Source organism: Oncorhynchus masou, chromosome 24 (genome assembly GCF_036934945.1).
Source record: "Oncorhynchus masou masou isolate Uvic2021 chromosome 24, UVic_Omas_1.1, whole genome shotgun sequence".
In the NCBI taxonomy this organism is placed as follows: domain Eukaryota; kingdom Metazoa; phylum Chordata; class Actinopteri; order Salmoniformes; family Salmonidae; genus Oncorhynchus; species Oncorhynchus masou.
In genome coordinates this window covers 45148651-45168582 of record NC_088235.1, presented here as the reverse complement: position 1 = coordinate 45168582, position 19932 = coordinate 45148651, and the positions used below count along the sequence as shown (strand labels likewise).

At 43.2% G+C, this 19932-nt stretch overlaps 1 protein-coding gene across 1 annotated transcript in view; it reads right to left on the bottom strand.

Moving 5' to 3' along the window:
* Positions 1-19932, bottom strand: part of LOC135512246 (anaphase-promoting complex subunit 1-like) — a 58913-nt gene that overhangs the window by 12002 nt on the left and 26979 nt on the right. The window contains exons 23-41 of the mRNA XM_064934067.1: positions 16919-16997; positions 15674-15710; positions 14948-15021; positions 14659-14837; positions 14300-14526; positions 12461-12579; positions 10488-10759; positions 9429-9663; positions 6247-6338; positions 5824-5958; positions 5092-5174; positions 4760-4838; positions 4341-4415; positions 3856-3917; positions 3653-3743; positions 3527-3580; positions 3208-3401; positions 1704-1790; positions 1032-1149 (exon numbers count right to left, since the gene is read on the bottom strand). Coding sequence (XP_064790139.1) covers positions 1032-1149; positions 1704-1790; positions 3208-3401; positions 3527-3580; positions 3653-3743; positions 3856-3917; positions 4341-4415; positions 4760-4838; positions 5092-5174; positions 5824-5958; positions 6247-6338; positions 9429-9663; positions 10488-10759; positions 12461-12579; positions 14300-14526; positions 14659-14837; positions 14948-15021; positions 15674-15710; positions 16919-16997 — 2292 coding nt within the window. The remainder of the gene's footprint in view (positions 1-1031; positions 1150-1703; positions 1791-3207; positions 3402-3526; positions 3581-3652; positions 3744-3855; positions 3918-4340; positions 4416-4759; positions 4839-5091; positions 5175-5823; positions 5959-6246; positions 6339-9428; positions 9664-10487; positions 10760-12460; positions 12580-14299; positions 14527-14658; positions 14838-14947; positions 15022-15673; positions 15711-16918; positions 16998-19932) is intronic.

Sequence of the window (19932 nt, the reverse complement as noted above, 5' to 3'; positions counted from 1 at the left end):
GACGCTCTTACTGACAGTTGTGGCTGCTTTGCATGATATATTGTTGTCTCTACCTTCTTGCCCTTTGTGCTATTGTCTTTGCCCAATAATGTTTGTACCATGTTTTGTGCTGCTACCATGTTGTGCTGCTGCCATGTTGTGTTGCTACCATGTTGTTGTCATGTTGTGTTGCTACCATGCTGTGTTGTCATGTGTTGCTGCCTTGCTATGTTGTCATCTTCAGTCTCTATGTAATGTTGTGTTGGCTTTCTTGTTGTGATGTGTGTTTTGTCCTATATTTCTATTAACGGTTTTCGTATTTTTAATCCCCCGTCCCGGCAGGAGGCCTTTTGGTAGGCCATCATTGTAAATAAGAATTTGTTCTTCAATAGTTAAATAAAGGAAAAAAAAATGTGCGCATGTAATTTTAGGCTAATAATGAAATGACAGACACACAGTACCAAAGCCTCCTCAAATAAGGCTAAATAGAGGAAGTGACAACTACGGTTATGTTCACAGGAACATTTATGACGCAAGAGAGCGCCCAGTCGTACACCTATGACGCTTTCAGTAAATGAGAATGAAAAGGTTCAACTTGAGTTCTCCTGTGTAACAAGATCACTATTAAATACAGGGAAGTCAACAGTTGCTTGTTGCTACTACTATTAGCAGGGCCAAATTCTAAGGAATTGCATGTGGCTTACACTTCTGCTATTGCCTCTTACTAATACAAGTGCACACTGTACCAATCAACTCTATAGTGAGGGTTCAGATGAGAACATGCAAAACTGAAACTGGGAAGTGCATTCCAAAATGTTAACTTCCCTCTATTAACACCTGTTTAGTTTCATCATTTTCAAGTTCATGGGTCTCCAGTGATTGTTTTAACACGTGGATTTAATTCTGAATGAATGAGTCAGACTCATCTTGAAGGTATCACACATGAAGGTCATAGCAGACACAGCTAGGTTGACACTTAATGGGAGTTATGACCATGCATTGGTCTCAACAGGTTGTATTTTGACTGGGGACTAACTCATTGAGTTGAATACCTTGTATGTGACGTCCAGCAGGGCGTAGCAGGGTTTCAGTGTGTCCACGTCGACTGGGACCAGCAGACGAGGCTCAGCCGCCAGGACACCCAGGTGACGCAAAGCCTGCAGGTGGTACCTGAAGCACAGAGATCACACACACAAACATTTTACATTAAGGACCTGGAGAGCCACAGCATTGCTGCTTTTCACCCTTTCCTTCTAAATCAAATCAACTTGATTAAACTTAATCAACAACTGAGTCAGAACCTGCCAGAACTGACCAGATGAGTGAACATTGTCTAATCATCTACAAATCAATTGATAAACCACCTACCAGGTAGAAACAAAAAATATGCAATACTTGAATAGCCCTCGTCTATATGGTATTCTTTAACTACTCTTAATTATGGTCATGGACTTATTAGAGAGCTTGACTTGGCTCTGTCAGTAGAAGTTCTGATGACTTTCTTATCTCGCCTCATGTAACACTCCCTCCCCGTCTCACAGCCCATTTTGTTATTGTTAAAATCTACAGCTCAAAACAGCAATACTTTCAAAAACAGTACACACCAAATTCATTATGGTCATTGAAAGTCTATGCCATTACGTTAGAGCTCTGTCTATCCTGCCATTTTAGAGCTCTGATAAGCTGTACCTATTGTTTGTATTCCCTGAGGTTATGTGTCTTACCGGTTGTCTGTGCTGTGGGCAGGGAAATGGGGGTAGAGAGCACAAAGCAAGGCAGCGATGGCTGAGTTGGAGGTGCTGAGAGTGTACCTGTGAGAGGACAATGGGATAACATCAGACCACTACATCATGGATACAGACATAAATGTAAACAAACAGGCACATCACATCAGTGTTGATGTTGGCACATATTACAATAGAATCCTTTTTTGGCGAATAGATCCAAAGAACAAATGAGGAATTTGGCCTGGGCAAAACAGTTTTGAAATGCTAGGCACCTGACGTAATTTGTGCTCATAAAACCCTACTTAAAAAAACATATTTTTTTAAATGACTGCACTTAAGTGTGTGCTTAGGCTGGTTCAAACCATTGTGTCGGCTTGGAGAGAAAAATCACTTGTTCGGGTTAGTGTAGGTGAGGGGTTGCCTCGCCTCCTCTTAAAATACCAACTGAAGAGATTAATTCTCAACCCACGAGCTGCCACTCATCCACTCTCCATGGCAACAGATAAAGAGAACTGGCTGGGATGTTCCTGTTTTTACGAAGTGTATTACAGACAGAGGTGAAAAAACAGCACTATTTACAACACAAGTCAGCTTGATAACAAGGCCCACAAACATACAGAGCAACAGTCAACTTATGTTTGCTCAACACTGATCTCATCTTGAACTGTAGAGTAACATATTCACTGAGAATGGCTGTTCATTTAGCGCTTCTCAAATTCATTTTCAGAAACTTGTCCCTGAGCAATATTACTATGTTTGAATTGACCCATTCCCTATGCTGAGACTAGGCTCATTGTGGAACTCTGTAGCTACACAAAATGAGAAGATAAATGTTTCACTTCAGGTTCTATGATGAAAGCCAGACTGGCAGGGCTGTATGGTGATTGGTTACTATGCAGGATGAAATAATTATCCACAGACCACATCCAGAGAGAGAAAAAGATAGAGTGAGTGCAAGAAAAGATTAAAAGAAAGACGCCATATGTCTGATCCCCACTACAATCTTTCCTTACGCAGGCGTATGTTCAAGGCCGGAATAGGCTGAGAATACTACAATAAGGGCATTCAAATTGCGACCTTGAAGTTGTGGGCCTGCAATTGTCAGCCCTAAAATAAGCAAGTCTAAAAACAGCAAGTCTAAAATCAAAGGGTTTGTCCAGTAAAATGTTGATAAGGAGACAGATTTAGCGTCAGTAATGAGTATTGTTACATAAAACTAGATACCCCATAGTCACTGATGCATAGCCCTGGAATATTTGAACTATTTGTTATAAAGAACACTCACATAACAGGACACCCCTCATGAACTCATTATACACGTGTTGTAGCAAAACATACAATCAATATTGATACGGATACAAATGACAGGTGAAAAGTAAAACATCCCTTGACTAGATAATGTTTGATTTACTTTCAATGCAAAAGACAGTACAATAAATATTAATGTCAGCTATGATCATTGGAGAGGCTGGCTGAAACCTGTTGTGAAAACATGTCTCACCTCCCTCCTCCCAGGAAGAGCAGGCCCAGGGCCATGTGGTGGGCCATGTGGAAGCCATAGTTCATCTCTCCACTGGTCCTCTTGTGGAGGAAGCGGCAGAGCTGCAGCACCTTCAGGTTACCAGAACCAGCCATCACCATGGACAGGGCCAGCAGCACCATGCTCAGACATGTCTGCAGGTTATAGTGGCCCGTCTAGCATAGGAGACACACAGAGACACAGATAGAAAAATTGGTTGTGGTGATTTGGAGCTTGAGTGTATTCTATTGGCGTAAATGGACATTATGGTTGGGAGAAATATGAAAGCAGTGAAACTTACAACCGTTGCTGTCGCTGATGTCAAACACTGCATGAAACTCCTTGCAAACTTGTACTGTGCGAGAAACAGAAGGGTTAGAGACGAACTAGTCAAAAACTAACTTATTTTTAAGTTTGCTCTTCTTACCAAGCAGTCGAATGCGTCCGAGTTGGCCGAGCCAGCGAAGCGAAATCCCACCGCCATGCATGCTCCAGCAATTATGTAGTCATGGGCTTGGCTGAGGACAGGAGTTGTCACACACACATCATTATGAGACTAAACACACAAACTCAAATCCAGCCATGCGGAGAGAGCTAAGGAAACTTTACGTAAAGTCAGTTTGTACTCACGCTAAAGTTTCCATGTTCAAATCCTCTGAAACCACTGGGTTCCCAATGTTCTCTTGGATTATCTGGATTCAAAACAAAGCAAACCGATCTTTGATTCTATAATCATTGTTATCATTGTTTTGGGGATATTAACTAATTTGATCTTGTTGACGTGTAAATGGGTCCAGATGGAGGAAATGCCATTGAGCCTTGTTGCCTCAGTCATGCACGCTTGGCAGTAAAGAGTCATTTGAGGACTGAAACTTAGTTTCCTTATTAGCACTGATGTCATTCATTAACAAGTTCATCACACAGTATGACTAACTAACAACATTAAGAGCCTCAGATTGAACCTCTAATGTCTATGGACCTTCTGCACTGTTCACCCCAAGAACCCGAGGCCGAAATGATATTACCACTTGTCCGGAGTAGAGGTTTGTGCTGGCAGTGACTTGTGTCTAATGAGCTGAGGTTTTCGTGCATGTGTGCATATTCAGGGCAGTTACCTGAGGCACATTGCTGCTCACCCACTCCGAGTTGGGTAGAATCTCATCCCACATGATGATACACCTGGCCAGTGTCTGAGGAGGGAGAGGAGACAGTGACAATGTGTAAGGGTAGTGGATCAGACATTTTGAATTATATACAGTACCAGTCAAAAGTTTGGACACAACTACTCATTCCAGGGTTTTTCTTTATTTTTACTATTTTCTACATTGTAGAATATTAGTGAAGACATCAAAACTCTGAAATAACACATACGGAATCAAGTAGAAATCAAAAAATATATTTTTGAAGAATCTAAGTAGCCACCCTTTGCCTTGACAGCTTTGCACACTCTGGGGTCTGGTATTGTGAATAAGGCAGGTCCATAGTGGCCAGTACACAGTGGCTACAGTAGCTGAGCTTCTCTGCACTGACTCACCCTGAGAAGCAGAAACTCTGGTTTGATGAAATCCAGGAGGAACATGGTGTCTGGAGCTTTCAGCCAATCAGCGATAGACCTGTGAAGGGGTGACAATAGGTGTTATTGACAGCCAGAACCAGGTGATAGCTTATAACTGAAGAAGTCATTTTGTATGTGCTAGAGCGCTGGGGACAAGATGTGCTGTGATGCACCGTGTAAGATTAGATGGAGTCCATTACTTACAGGGAGCATGCTGAGTGGAATCAAGTATAAGAGAATAGGACATTGCGTCTCGTTGAAGGCTAATCTAATATGAGAATAAGAGTGGTGGTGGTGGAATCCATTCTCACCTGTTGTTGGTTTTCAGGTAGATCATGGCCAGCGCTAGGGTCGCTCCAGGACAGGTGACGTCCACGTTGATGGTGTCACCCTCCTGTCACAAAGAACAGGGGCATTAACTTTTTTTTTAAACCCGAGACAATAACCAGAAACCCTCACAGTTGGGACAAAGTATATGGGCAGTGTATTCTGTCAGACCTTGGTTTTGTGCCATCAGGAAAAATGTTTATATGTTAGATGGGGATGAACTGGACAGTAGGCTTTGTTGGGTTGTAATTTGAAATACTTGCTACACCATAAGTTAATGTTTATATATAGGAGGAATGTATATGGTGGGGTCAATGGACTTTGGATATGAGCCAGGGGCTTGGAATGGTACTAAGGGAAACGGCAATCACATGGTTGCGGTCACTGATAAGGGTGGATAGCTGTGGATTAGTGAGTAATGGGGGACGAGGTCAGGTCACATGAAGGGAGAAGGAACAGTTTATTACCCACATCACTTAACTTCCTGCAAAGATGTAATGTTTAGAGGAAAGGAGGAGACTCCGTCTAAATGGGGGGTATAAATATTTGTGCTGGTGGGAACATGTTTTTGTCTTATGCAGCTGTGTGACCCAGTGGGTGAATAAACTTGGTTTGCGCTTTACTCGCGGTCCGTGAGTTTTTACTCCGTTTATTTAGAACCTAACAGCCTACAATTGAGGAAAGTTGTCTCGCCGTTTGCTTTTTTTCCCCTTTACCTTGATCTGGTAGCTGGGGGACTTGTGTTTTTCTCTGTTGATGCCGGCGTGGGTGCGTCGATGCCCCCCCACCATGTACTGGTAGAGCTGCTCAGGGACGTTCAGGTCAGACATACCTATTAGGTTACTGCCATGCTAGGTAGAAAGAGGGTGGGAGGGGAAGGGGTCATTCAGTGACAGAAACTCTCCTCTTCTGTTTTTTTAGATGATCCACATCCTGGAGGGAATGCTAGTGATGCATTTAGTCACCTTTTTCATTCAGCACCCTTTTATGATTTCTCAGCCTTTTGACGTATGAAGAGTGCTTTCCATGTGAGAACATTTCCTCTTTCTATTACCTCTCTACATACACAGGAATACAGTAAGTAACTTACTGCAGAGCTGATCCAGTAGTGTAATTGCAGTGTGTACTACTAGACTTACCCCCAGACAGACCATGCCCAGGGCCAGCCCAGCGGCAAGGGAGTAGGACTCGCGGTCTGTACAGTACTCCATCTCAGGACCAGGGGGTCGACCTGCAGGAAGCAGCAACATCTGTTAACTTCAATATTTATTGGAGTTTCAGAGTAAGCTCCATCAGCAAAGCACCATATTTGAAGGAATACATTTTACATCAATGATACAGTGCCTTGCGAAAGTATTCGGCCCCCTTGGACTTTGCGACCTTTTGCCACATTTCAGGCTTCAAACAAAGATATAAAACTGTATTTTTTTGTGAAGAATCAACAACAAGTGGGACACAATCATGAAGTGGAACGACATTTATTGGATATTTCAAACTTTTTTAACAAATCAAAAACTGAAAAATTGGGCGTGCAAAATTATTCAGCCCCTTTACTTTCAGTGCAGCAAACTCTCTCCAGAAGTTCAGTGAGGATCTCTGAATGATCCAATGTTGACCTAAATGACTAATGATGATAAATACAATCCACCTGTGTGTAATCAAGTCTCCGTATAAATGCACCTGCACTGTGATAGTCACAGAGGTCCGTTAAAAGCGCAGAGAGCATCATGAAGAACAAGGAACACACCAGGCAGGTCCGAGATACTGTTGTGAAGAAGTTTAAAGCCGGATTTGGATACAAAAAGATTTCCCAAGCTTTAAACATCCCAAGGAGCACTGTGCAAGCGATAATATTGAAATGGAAGAAGTATCAGATCACTGCAAATCTACCAAGACCTGGCCGTCCCTCTAAACTTTCAGCTCATACAAGGAGAAGACTGATCAGAGATGCAGCCAAGAGGCCCATGATCACTCTGGATGAACTACAGAGATCTACAGCTGAGGTGGGAGACTCTGTCCATAGGACAACAATCAGTCGTATATTGCACAAATCTGGCCTTTATGGAAGAGTGGCAAGAAGAAAGCCATTTCTTAAAGATATCCATAAAAAGTGTCGTTTAAAGTTTGCCACAAGCCACCTGGGAGACACACCAAACATGTGGAAGAAGGTGCTCTGGTCAGATGAAACCAAAATTGAACTTTTTGGCAACAATGCAAAACATTATGTTTGGCGTAAAAGCAACACAGCTCATCATTCTGAACACACCATCCCCACTGTCAAACATGGTGGTGGCAGCATCATGGTTTGGGCCTGCTTTTCTTCAGCAGGGACAGGAAAGATGGTTAAAATTGATGGGAAGATGGATGGAGCCAAATACAGGACCATTCTGGAAGGAAACCTGATGGAGTCTGCAAAAGACCTGAGACTGGGACGGAGATTTGTCTTCCAACAAGACAATGATCCAAAACATAAAGCAACATCTACAATGGAATGGTTCAAAAATAAACATATCCAGGTGTTAGAATGGCCAAGTCAAAGTCCAGACCTGAATCCAATCGAGAATCTGTGGAAAGAACTGAAAACTGCTGTTCACAAATGCTCTCCATCCAACCTCACTGAGCTCGAGCTGTTTTGCAAGGAGGAATGGGAAACAATGTCAGTCTCTCGATGTGCAAAACTGATAGAGACATACTCCAAGCGACTTACAGCTGTAATCGCAGCAAAAGGTGGCGTTACAAAGTATTAACTTAAGGGGGCTGAATAATTTTGCACGCCCAATTTTTCAGTTTTTGATTTGTTAAAAAAGTTTGAAATATCCAATAAATGTCGTTCCACTTCATGATTGTGTCCCACTTGTTGTTGATTCTTCACAAAAAAATACAGTTTTATATCTTTATGTTTGAAGCCTGAAATGTGGCAAAAGGTCGCAAAGTTCAAGGGGGCCGAATACTTTCGCAAGGCACTGTATATATTTTTTGCTAACGCATCTTAGAGAAAGTTCTGCCTTGACAACAAAGCTTGCTCCGAAACGTGACAGCAATACATATCATTGAAGAGAATAAGGCTGTTGTGCTGAACCTTCCTTAGACATTTCAGTTGTACATTCTAAGGACTGAGCCCGCCTTCAGCAGTCCAGACTATTTTTTAAATCTTGGTTGGAGCGCCAGCACCTATAATCTATTCAATATCCAGGCACAACATAGACGCTTCACAAACCATCTGGCTTAAGCATACTGTAACTAAAAGGACTATTAAAAGGGTGACATAACAGCTCCATATGTAGGGTGCACTGCTAAATGTGATAACACACTATGTACATTTCCCAAAAAAAGAATGTGCTTTATAAAAGGCTGACATAACCCATGCAAATTAAGATGCTGATATGAAGTGTGAGATTCCATCTGAAATGACTTGCCCCATCGAAACAGTGTGAAAATGTATTGATGTGATGCAAATGCCATACCTGGTGAAAACCTTGTGTTCTGGCCTGGAGCAGGTCAGGGGTAACTGTCATGTGAGGCCTACAATGTGATGCTAAGCCAATGACATATGCTCGGAGTAAACTGACCAGGTTAAATAAAGACGGTGAATAAATAAAAGGGCAAGGCTGCAGATCAGAGTTCTCAGAAACCCTGCTTCCGACAGCTAAAGTTCAGATGATTCTGCGCATGAGTGAATCAATGTCTGCAAGATCACATGATATTACTCTACATAACAGAACCAAATAGCATAGAAAGTTACTGTACGACAAAAAAACATCTAATTTCTTACTGGATGATTGTACAAATGGTCGAATCTCTCTCTCATGCGGCCAAAACAACAGCGCGCACCACTAGGCAAAATATGTGCGATTTGTTAACATCTTCTGCGCTAAACTTTGCTCAGCGTACATAATTCAAAACAACACTATTAACTAAAGATCAAAATGAATATCCCCATGAAATTAAATGGTTGGCATGCAGATGCTGTATGGACATTTCTCAGTAAAACTTGAAGAATTAAATGGGACAATTTGCACAACCATCCTAAAATCTCATAACAAATTAGACTGTGCAATGCATCATACGTTGGGTGCTGTTATGTCACCCTTTACAACATGACATACACTTATAAATGATATGTGACGTATCTGTTGCATCTGAAGTCTACATATGCAATTATAAAGCATTTATAAGTTGTTTGTTTTAAGTGGGACCAGCAGTTCCATGTCAAAACAGTTTGTGTCTTGTATTGTATTTAGTGTTGTATGCCCTCCTCCCTGCAAATATCCCCACGGGACAACAAAACATTTACTTCATTAGGGATGTATCTATCACTGACCGATCTCAGCGAGCAGCACCTCCGCGTTGTGGCGGTGTCCTGTGCCCTGGTAGACCAGGCCGATGCCCACCACGGCCGCCACCTGAACATTGTGCGGTACATCCAGCTCAGTGGAGGTGGGCGGGAGCAGTGCGGGAATGTGAATGCTCAGCAGGCGGGTGATTGACATGTCCATGGTGCTCAGCTTGGCTGCAGACACACCCAGGAGCAGCCCGATGCTTGTCATCTCGTGGCCCTGAGGACACACCGGCAGCCATTTTCATTAGTCCCCCATGGAGTTTATACACAGAGGGGTTCACTTGTTTATTAACAAATAGAGAGATTATGAGTTACTGTGTAGGGCTAAATGGGGAGCTAGTATAAAACAACGAGGTTATAACGGATCAGAGCTCTTTGCTCAACATGTGCTGAGTGAGGTCATTTTTTGCCCTCTTCCTCTTTTTGGGGGAACCAAACTACACTGTAGTTTAGCCTAAATTAAGTTATTTTCTCCTTCATCACAGAATTACGCTACGTAACAAAAAGAATGAGAACATTTAAAAGTACTAATTTTGCCTAAATCACCTGATCCCTTTCATACTTAAATAATTCAATATTAATTTTCAGCCATTAAAGACTGCTAGTCAAAATATTCTAATTAACAGTACAGCAGCAGACCTTTAAAACTTCACAAGTTGTGCTCCAATGTTGCCTCATCGGTACTGGCACAGGTGATAAGCTAGCAAGAATGAGAATAGTAGTAAAATCGTATACTGTAGTAAATAACCACTGATCTTTCCTGAGCTGAGAGATGTGAAAGATGTGACCACACAGCCTTCTATGGCAGGCCTAACTGGAAATGAGAAAGTTGCTATGCGTCACTGCCAGGGAAAAGTCAAAGTGAAACTCCGCTCTCAGCGCGCTGAGGCCTTCCCACTTTCATGTGAGAAAAATAACAGGATGCCGAGAGACAATTTCTGCTAAAACCAACGTGCAATCTAGAGAAGCTTCAAAACATGTAATGAGAAAAGGTACACGACTAAACTCAACCGCAGAACCTGTGTTTGCATGCATGCTCACCTTGGTTAAGTAGTCATGTATGTTGAGTGTGGCCAGCTTGGTGAGGTGTCCGTTGAGGCCCAGAGCCATGAGGAAGCCTGCATACTCATTGGCCAGCTCGGGGCTCTTGGGTTTGTTGTAGGCGATCCAGGCAGAGTCCACCTGGGAGGCCGGAGCGATTTTCAGGCCCGCAGCCACCCCATTGTGAAAGCTGGACCAGCTCGTCATGTTGGGAGGAACATCAATGTTCCCGCTGTTCAGATCTACCATGGTGTTCTGAGGGGGCGCACGACCTGTCACCAGAAACACAGGACTCCATATCGGATTCTGACAAACTCCACACGCATGCATGCATTCTCAACATTTAGGCCAGAATCACGTTAGCACCAAGGAGCAATGTAAACATGGCCTGCCGGGTTCAAAATAAGTTTCTGCTTCTCATCACAGTGATCACACACATTGCATTCTTTCCCTTGTCCTAAAACGCAACACACTGAAGCACCAGCTGTAATTACAGATCCAGACTGACTAAAGTGAGCTTTGTGAGCTTTCTTGTGGGCTGCTGTTAAAAACGCACCCAGAGATTGAACTTGCATAGACAGACTGAGAAAAGCCTTTTTACTCAGATCTTCAAAGGAAAAACAACATATTCTTGTACTTGATGTTTTGTCATAACTATTTCTGTAAACGTGTTTGAAGTAGGGTTGGGCAATATGGCCTAAAAATATATATATTTTTCTCTTCAAACTTAAGATTCATGATTTCGATGTTCTCTAAATAAGATTTATGTACAAGTAAATGTCAGATACTGCATTTCAAAAAATTGAGGGCATGTAAAATGAAGGCTAAATATAAGCCCCACTAACAATTAAATTATTTTATCAACATAGTTTAACCTGCTTTTTTGCAATAATCCCTGATCTGGTTTTCAAGTCGTTCTATGAAAATGCCCTTTTTGTTACGAATGTAATGACTAACTTCTTGTAGCAGGCATTATAGAAAATTCAAAACAGGTCTCAAACAATCTCTCAAGCACAAGTCAACGTGCTAGTGAGTAGCTTGCTAATCTTTATATATGCCAACTTGGATCTATTTGCTAGCTAACAATGTAGAACAGTTGAATCGTTATGAACACACCCTTCTGTCCGTCTCCAACTGTTTGACCAGCATGCTAGCCTGTCCACTTTGTTCAGATGTTGAAATCAAGTGGCCTTCCTTATTCCTCAGAATGAGAACGAGTTTCCCATTACTTATAAAATTGTGTTTTATGCTAATTACACATTTAGAAAACACAGACTAGACAGCTAGTATAACAGTCTTTGGCTAAAATGCTGCTTGTGGTATGTGGTACCGCAATGCCGCGCGCAACAAACTGAGCATTCATTTTCCAGAATCAACGTTCATTGATACTCCTGTTTTAGTAGTGTCTGCTCTGGGCACAATGTGTAGTTGAGACATAAAAAAGGGTCTCGTTGGAAGGCTTATCTTCTCTGTTACAGTAAAATAATGTCTCCATGTATTTCAGTGGCCATATTACCAATTCTGTTGGACCAAACCTCAAATGCAAATAGCAAGTTGAAACCACTTGTCAGAGAGGAAGAAGTGATCTCTCAACTTTGTTGGTGTGAGTGGCAGGGGCTTGGTGTGTGTAAACAGAGAGGAAAAGGCAAAGCGAGAGGTTTCACACTCGCCAAAACCTGTCCAAAATAAGCTCAATGCGTTTCTAGAGGTTCATTTTGGACCTAAGCTTGTCGCCTGCCTTCCCGGTTTTGGGACAACGACTCCCATTGTAGGGTTATCTTGTCATTATATTCAGCTCTCTGGTGTAAATGAGAAGGTGCACCAAAAATACAAAAAAAAAGTCATTCTTGCGATACAGGCATTTGAAATATCACGCAAAAACATACATTCAAATGAATTTGATATATTGGCCAGTACTAGTTTGAAGACAGACACAATCTCTCAGTATGAGAAAGGCCTAAGGGATACAGTACCAGTAAGGTTGAGTTTGGGCACTGGTAGGGGCTCCGTTGGCACAGGGTGGTAGGAGAAGAGGGTAAACAGGCCTCTGCCGACTGGCAGAGCCATGGTACGCTGGCAAAGCTGCAACAGTCTGCCCAGAGAGATAGCAGAGAGAGGGATGGAGAGAGAGAGGCATCAGAACAATAGCCAACACAACTACACCACTCAAAAAAAATAACACTAAAATAACACATCCTAGATCTGAATGAATGAAATATTCTTATTAAATACTGTTTTATTTACATAGTAGAATGTGCTGACAACAAAATCACAAAAAATTATCCATGGAAATCAAATTTATCAACCCATGGAGGTCTGGATTTGGAGTCACACTCCAAATTAAAGTGGAAAACCACACTACAGGCTGATCCAACTTTGACAAATGTCCTTAAAACAAGTCAAAATGAGGCTCAGTAGTGTGTGTGGCCTCCACGTGCCTGTATGACCTCCCTATAAAGCCTGGGCATGCTCCTGATGAGGTGGCCAACTCCTGGACAGTCTGTGGTGCAACGTGGCGTTGGTGGATGGAGCGAGACATGATGACCCAGATGTGCTCAATTGGATTCAGGTCTGGGGAACGGGCAGGCCAGTCCATAGCATCAATGCCTTCCTCTTGCAGGAACTGCTGACACACTCCAGCCACATGAAGTCTAGCATTGTCTTGCATTAGGAGGAACCCAGGGCCAACCGCACCAGCATATGGTCTCACAAGGGGTCTGAGGATCTCATCGCAGTACCTAATGGCAGTCAGGCTACCTCTGGAGAGCACATGGAGGGCTGTGCGGCCCCCCAAAGAAATGCCCCCCCCACACCATGACTGACCCACCACCAAACCGGTCATGCTGGAGGATGTTGCAGGCAGCAGAACGTTCTCCACTGCGTCTCCAGACTGTCACATGCTCTGTGTGAACCTGCTTTCATCTGTGAAGAGCACAGGGCGCCAGTGGCGAATTTGCCAATCTTGGTGTTCTCTGGCAAATGCCAAATGTCCTGCACGGTGTTGGGGGTTGTGCTTACAGCCCACCTGTGGACGTCAGGCCCTCATACCACCCTCATGGAGTCTGTTTCTGACCGTTTGAGCAGACACATGCTGGAGGTCATTTTGCAGGGCTCTGGCAGTGCTCCTCCTGCTCCTCCTTGCACAAAGGCGGAGGTAGCGGTCCTGCTGCTGGGTTATTGCCCTCCTACGACCTCCTCCACGTCTCCTGATGTACTGGCCTGTCTCCTGGTAGCGCCTCCATGCTCTGGACGCTACGCTGACAGACACAGCAAACCTTCTTGCCACAGCTCGCATTGATGTGCCATCCTGGATGAGCTGCACTACCTGAGCCACTTGTGTGGGTTGTAGACTCCGTCTCATGCTACCACTAGAGTGAAAGCACCGCCAGCATTCAAAAGTGACCAAAACATCAGCCAGGAAGCATAGGAACTGAGAAGTGGTCTGTGGTCACCACCTGCAGAATCACTCCTTTATTGGGGGTGTCTTGCTAATTGCCTATAATTTCCACCTGTTGTCTATTCCATTTGCACAACAGCATGTGAAATTTATTGTCAATCCGTGTTGCTTCCTAAGTGGACAGTTTGATTTCACAGAAGTGTGATTGACTTGGAGTTACATTGTGTTGTTTAAGTGTTCCCTTTATTTTTTGGAGCAGTGTACATACCAACCGCTAACTACAGAGCACACCAAAAAAATAATTTAAAAAGCAAGGTTGAAACAAAGCAAAATTTGAATATAGCCTGTAACATGGGCCCAGACTGCTTTTGAATGAGACTACGATAGCTGCAATCACTTGAACGATATTACTCACTTGTTCTCCTTCTCCTCTATGTACTCGTGGTCGCTGACCTCAGGCAGGTGAACCACACTGACCCTGACTGGTCGGGAGCTCTGGAGTAGACGTCTGGCCTCATGGACGCGCAGGTCCTGGCTCCAGATAAGACTAATTACGTCCTGGTTCAGATCTGTCATACCATCCTCCTCCTCCTCTGCCTCTGTGGTGGCTGGAGCCTCCAGCATCAGCCCCAGACCTACCGTCTGAGTACACACACACACACACACACACACACACAAACAAACACACACGAAACAGAAACATTTACTCTAAATCCACAAGGTTGTAAAGGATGAAGCCCAAACCATCCAATAACCCCAGAAACTCCCACTTACAGCTTTGCCTTTGGCCACGGTCACTTTGTGTGCTTGTTTGGTGAGATCCTGTCGCCCAATCAATAGGCAGACATCCTCTGACCAGTCAGAGCAGGGTTGCTCTCGACACTGGTAGATAGCATCTCTGATGGGCAGAGCCACACCAAAGGGCACAGATTCCAGGTCTTTCAATGTGAAACCTAAATTCAACACATGAATGTAAAAAGAGTCTCACACCAGCAAATACTCCATAGCATAGCAATAACAGACAGGCTGTGGAGATGTTTCTAGGTCTGATGTAAAGTCTTACCTTCTGATGTTAGCCAAACCACAAGCTTTACAGCCAAACTTTCATTTGGAGCATCAGGCTTCATACAGCTCGGTCTGGAAGAGAAACAGGGATTACATTTCTCCGTCTCAAGTTGGAAAATCATGGTTAAAATGTTAGGACAAGAGTCTAGTTTATAGCTGTTACTATTACTAGAGGTATATTTAAGCAATATACCACAGCTAAGGGCTGTTCTTATGCCCGAAGCCTCGTGGAGTGCCTGGATACAGTCCTTAGCTGTGGTATATTGGGCCATATATCACAAACTCGAGAGGTGCCTTAGTGCCATTATAAACTGGTTACCAACATAAATATAACAGTAAACACGTATTTTTGAGTCCTACCCATTGTATATTGTCTGAAATACCATGGCTTTCAGCAAATCAGCATCCAGGACACAAACTACCCAGTTAATAAAATGGAGTGAACCCTTTTTTATTTTACCTTTATTTTACTAGGCAAGTCAGTTAAGAACAAATTCTTAGTTTCAATGACGGCCTAGGAACAGTGGGTTAACTGCCTGTTCAGGGGCAGAATGACAGATTTGTACCTTGTCAGCTTGGGGATTTGAACTTGCAACCTTTTGGTTACTAGTCCAACACTCTAACCACTAGGCTACGCTGCCGCCCCTTCTTTTGGCTTTATGGGAAAATGCTTTATGGGGAATAAAGAGTCTATAAGAAGGAAGTGCTCCTGGTAAGTTTTTACCTCCTCAAAGCTGATTCAATGACAGTCTTCTTCTGGCCTGTGAGAGAGAGAGAGACGCCACACGAGTGCTGTAGTTCAGTTGTCACAATAAAGGAATTGTGAAATGGGTCAGAGAAAACAGGAGAATGACAAAGCCTCACAATCGTCACCATAATGCCCATACTCGATTCCAAAATGCCCTTCAGATTATCATGCTTGCAAATAATGAAGCTTTACATTTACAGCGCTACTTCAAAGGACATTTCTTTGGAAACTTCATTAAAAAGGGCAATCTGCAATTGCTACACACATTTTCAGATGCCATGTACCCATTGATTCTTGAAGAATATAAATTATAAATGCCTCATGAGTTTAGTTGTACCCAAAAAATAAGATTGTTAACGAAGTATATTTAAACAAACACTAAATAGCCTCAAAACATGGTTAAAACTATCATTGTAATATCATGGATGGTCAGTCTATGAATTTGAGCATGGTTACAGTTCTCCAGCCCCATCCCTCAGCTTTTTACCGAAATGGGGCAGGGAGAGCGCTTTGCTATTAGCGCTTTGCTACTGCTGATAGCAGCCCCTTTAAAAACGGTAAAAGTAACAATAGCCAAATGAAGACTTAACTTAAAAGGATACTGCAAGACTCTGGCATTTGTTTTGCTTCCCCAGAGTCAGATGAACTCGTAGATACCATTTGTATGTGTGCAGTATAAAGGAAGTTAGCGGTTGGTTTGCGAGCTAATGCTAACTGACTGAACATTTGATTTATTTTAACCTTAATTCAACTAGGCAAGTCAGTTCAGAACAAATTCTTATTTACGATGACGGCCTACCCCAGCCAAACCCGGACGATGCTGGGCCAATTGTGCACCGGCCTATGCGACTCCCAATCCCGGCCGGCTGTGATACAGCCTGGATTCGAACCAGGGACTGTAATGATGCCTCTTGCACGGAGATGAAGTGCCTTAGACCGACGCGCACCTCGGGAGCCAATAGGTACGCCGTTCATCTAACTCTTGGTAAGTAGAACAAGGCCTTAAAATGTCAGAATCTCTCAGTCTCTTTTTAAACAAAGAAACAGGACAGAGACAGCATGGCAGTACCGCCTTACAACCTCTTCCCTCATGTGCGGAAATGACTAATCGCTGTGACATGCATGTGGGCACACGTAAGGCACGTGGGAGGCACGTCCCGGGAATGGTTATTCATTATCTTGGGCACACACTGCTCAATAATCAGACACACACAAACCCACCTGCAGAGAGCTTGGCCAGATACTTTGACACATCAACTGAAGTTGCGTTGTCATCTCCAATGATGTACAGGGCGTAGCTCTGAGGGAGAGGTAGGACAGAGAAACAAACGTCAGTGTCTGGCCTATTGAAACAGAGAGATGCTTATTGTGCAAGAGAGAGTGAGAGACAGGGGCAGAGAACGAAAGGGTGAGTGTGCAAGTAATAGTCAACAAGAGAGAGAGGGTAAACGAGAGTGAGAGAGGGTCAACGAGAGTGTGAGAGAAAGAGAGAGAGAGAACGAGACAGTGATGGAGTAAAAAGAATCTGTAATTTCATGACAGGCTGTCAGTCTCTCATCGGTGACGTGCGTCACCTCACTTAGCCTGATGGAAGGAGACGCACAAGGCCTGGTCATCAGCACAGTCCCCCTGATCCACCTACACCTAAACCGCTAGTGATTCAGCCCTCCATCCGACCAGGGCTTAATTATGGCAGAGTACATAGACAAAAACACACACAAGCGTGCACCCACACATTCTCTTACTCTCACACATGTACAGTGCATTTGGAAAATAACCCGTGAATTTTTCCACGTTTTGTGACATTAGTCTTATTCTAATTGAGGGGGGAAAAAGTATTTAATCAATCCACACACACACACACACACACACACACACAATACCCCATAATGACTAAGCAAAAACAGGTTTAGGCAGTTTTTTAAACTGAAATATCACATTTACATAAGTATTCAGACCCTTTCCTCAGTACTTTGTTGAAAGGGGGATACCAAGTCAGTTGTACAACTGAATGAGTCTTCCGCATTTGACCCAACCCATCTGAATCAGAGAGGTGCGGTGGGCTGCCATAATCGACATTCACGTCTTCGGCGCTCTGGAGCAGGTTATTGTCAAGGATCTCTCTGTACTTTGCTCCGTTCATCTTTCTTCGATGCTGACTAGTCTTCCAGTCCCTATCACTGAAAATCATCCCCACAGCATGATGCTGCCAACATCATGCTTCACCGTAGGGATGGTGCCAGGTTTCCTCCATATGTGATGTTTGAAATTCAGGCCAGAATTTAATCTTGGTTTCATCAGATAAGAGAATCGTGTTTCTCATGGTCTGAGAGTCCTTCAGGTGCCCTTTGGCAAACCCCAAGTGGGCTGTCATGTGCCCTGAGGAATGGCTTCCGTCTGGCCACTCTAGAAATAAAGGCCTGGTTGGTGGAGTGCTGCAGAGATGGTTGTCCTTCTGGGAAGTTCTCCCATTTCCAGAGGAACTCTGGAGCTCTGTCAGAGTGACCATCAGGTTATTGGTCACATCCCTGACAAAGGCCCTTCTCCCCCAATGGCTCAGTTTGGCCGGGCGGCCAGCTCGAGGAAGAGTCTTGGTGGTTCCAAACTTCCTCCATTTAAGAATGATGGAGGCCCCTGTGTTCTTGAGGACATTAAAGACATTTTTTGGTGCCCTTCCTCAGATCTGTGCCTCGACACAATCCTGTCTCAGAGCTCTACGGACAATTCCATCAACCTCATACACAGTTGAAGTCGGAAGTTTGCATAGACTTAGTTTGGAGACATTATAACTCAATTTTCAACCACTCCACAAATTGCTTGTTAACAAACTATAGTTTAGGCAAGTCAGCTAGGACATCTACTTTGTGCAAGACAAGTAATTTTTACAACAATTGTTTACAGACTAGCAATTTCCAAACGCCTTAAGGTACCACGTCCATTTGTACAAACAATAGTACGCAAGTATAAACACCATGGGAGCACGCAGCCGTCATACCGCTTAGGTAAGAGACGCATTATGACTCCTAGAGATGAACGTACTTTGGTGTGAAAAGTGCAAATCAGACCCAGAACAGAAGCAAAGGACCTTGTGAAGATGCTGGAGGAAACAGGTACAAAAGTATCTATATACACAGTAAAATGAGTCCTATATGACATAACCTGAAAGGCGGCTCATCAAGGAAGAAGCCACTGCTCCAAAACCGCAATTAAAAAGCCAGACTACGGTTTGGGGACAAACATCGTACTTTTTGGAGAAATGTCTTCTGGTCTGATGAAACAAAAATAGAATTGTTTGGCCATAATGACGATCGTTATGTTTGGAGGAAAACAGGGGATGCTTGCAAGCCGAAGAACACCATCTCAACTGTGAAGCACAGGGGTGGCAGCATCATGTTGTGGGGGTGCTTTGCTGCAGGGGGACTGGTGCACTTCACAAAATAGATGGCATCATGAGGGAGAAAAATTATGTGGATATATTGAAGCAACATCTCAAGACATCAGTCAGGAAGTTAAAGCTTAAGGACAACAAAGTCAAGGTATTGGAGTGGCCATCACAAAGCCCTGACCTCAATCCCATAGAAATGTTGTGGGCAGAACTGAAAAAGTGTGTGCGAGCAAAGAGGCCTACAAACCTGACTCAGTTACACCAGCTCTGTGAGGAGGAATGGACCAAAATTCACCCAAATTATTGTGAGAAGCTCGTGGAAGGCTACCCGAAACGTTTGACCCAAGTTAAACGATGCTAGCAAATACTATTTGAGTGTATGTAAACTTCTGACCCACTGGGATGTGATGAAAGAAATAAAAGCTGAAATAAATCACTCTACTATTATTCTGACATTTCACTCTTAAAATAAAGTGGTGATCCTAACTGACTAAAGACAGGGAATTTTGACTATGTTTAAAATGTCAGGAATTGTGAAAAACTGAGTTTAAAATGTAAGGTGTATGTAAACTTCTGACTTCAACTGTAGATAGGTGTGTGCCTTTCCAGATCATGTGCAAGCAATAGATTGAATTTACCACAGGTGGACTCCAAATCAAGTTGTAGAAACATCAAGGATGATAAATGGAAACATGATGCACCTGAGCTCAATTTTGAGTCTCATAGCAAAGGATCTGAATACTTCCATAAATATTTATTTTTAATACATTTGCAAAAATGTCTAAATAACCTGTTTTCCCTTTGTCATTATGGGGTATTGTGTGTTGATGAAAATAAATAATTTACTACA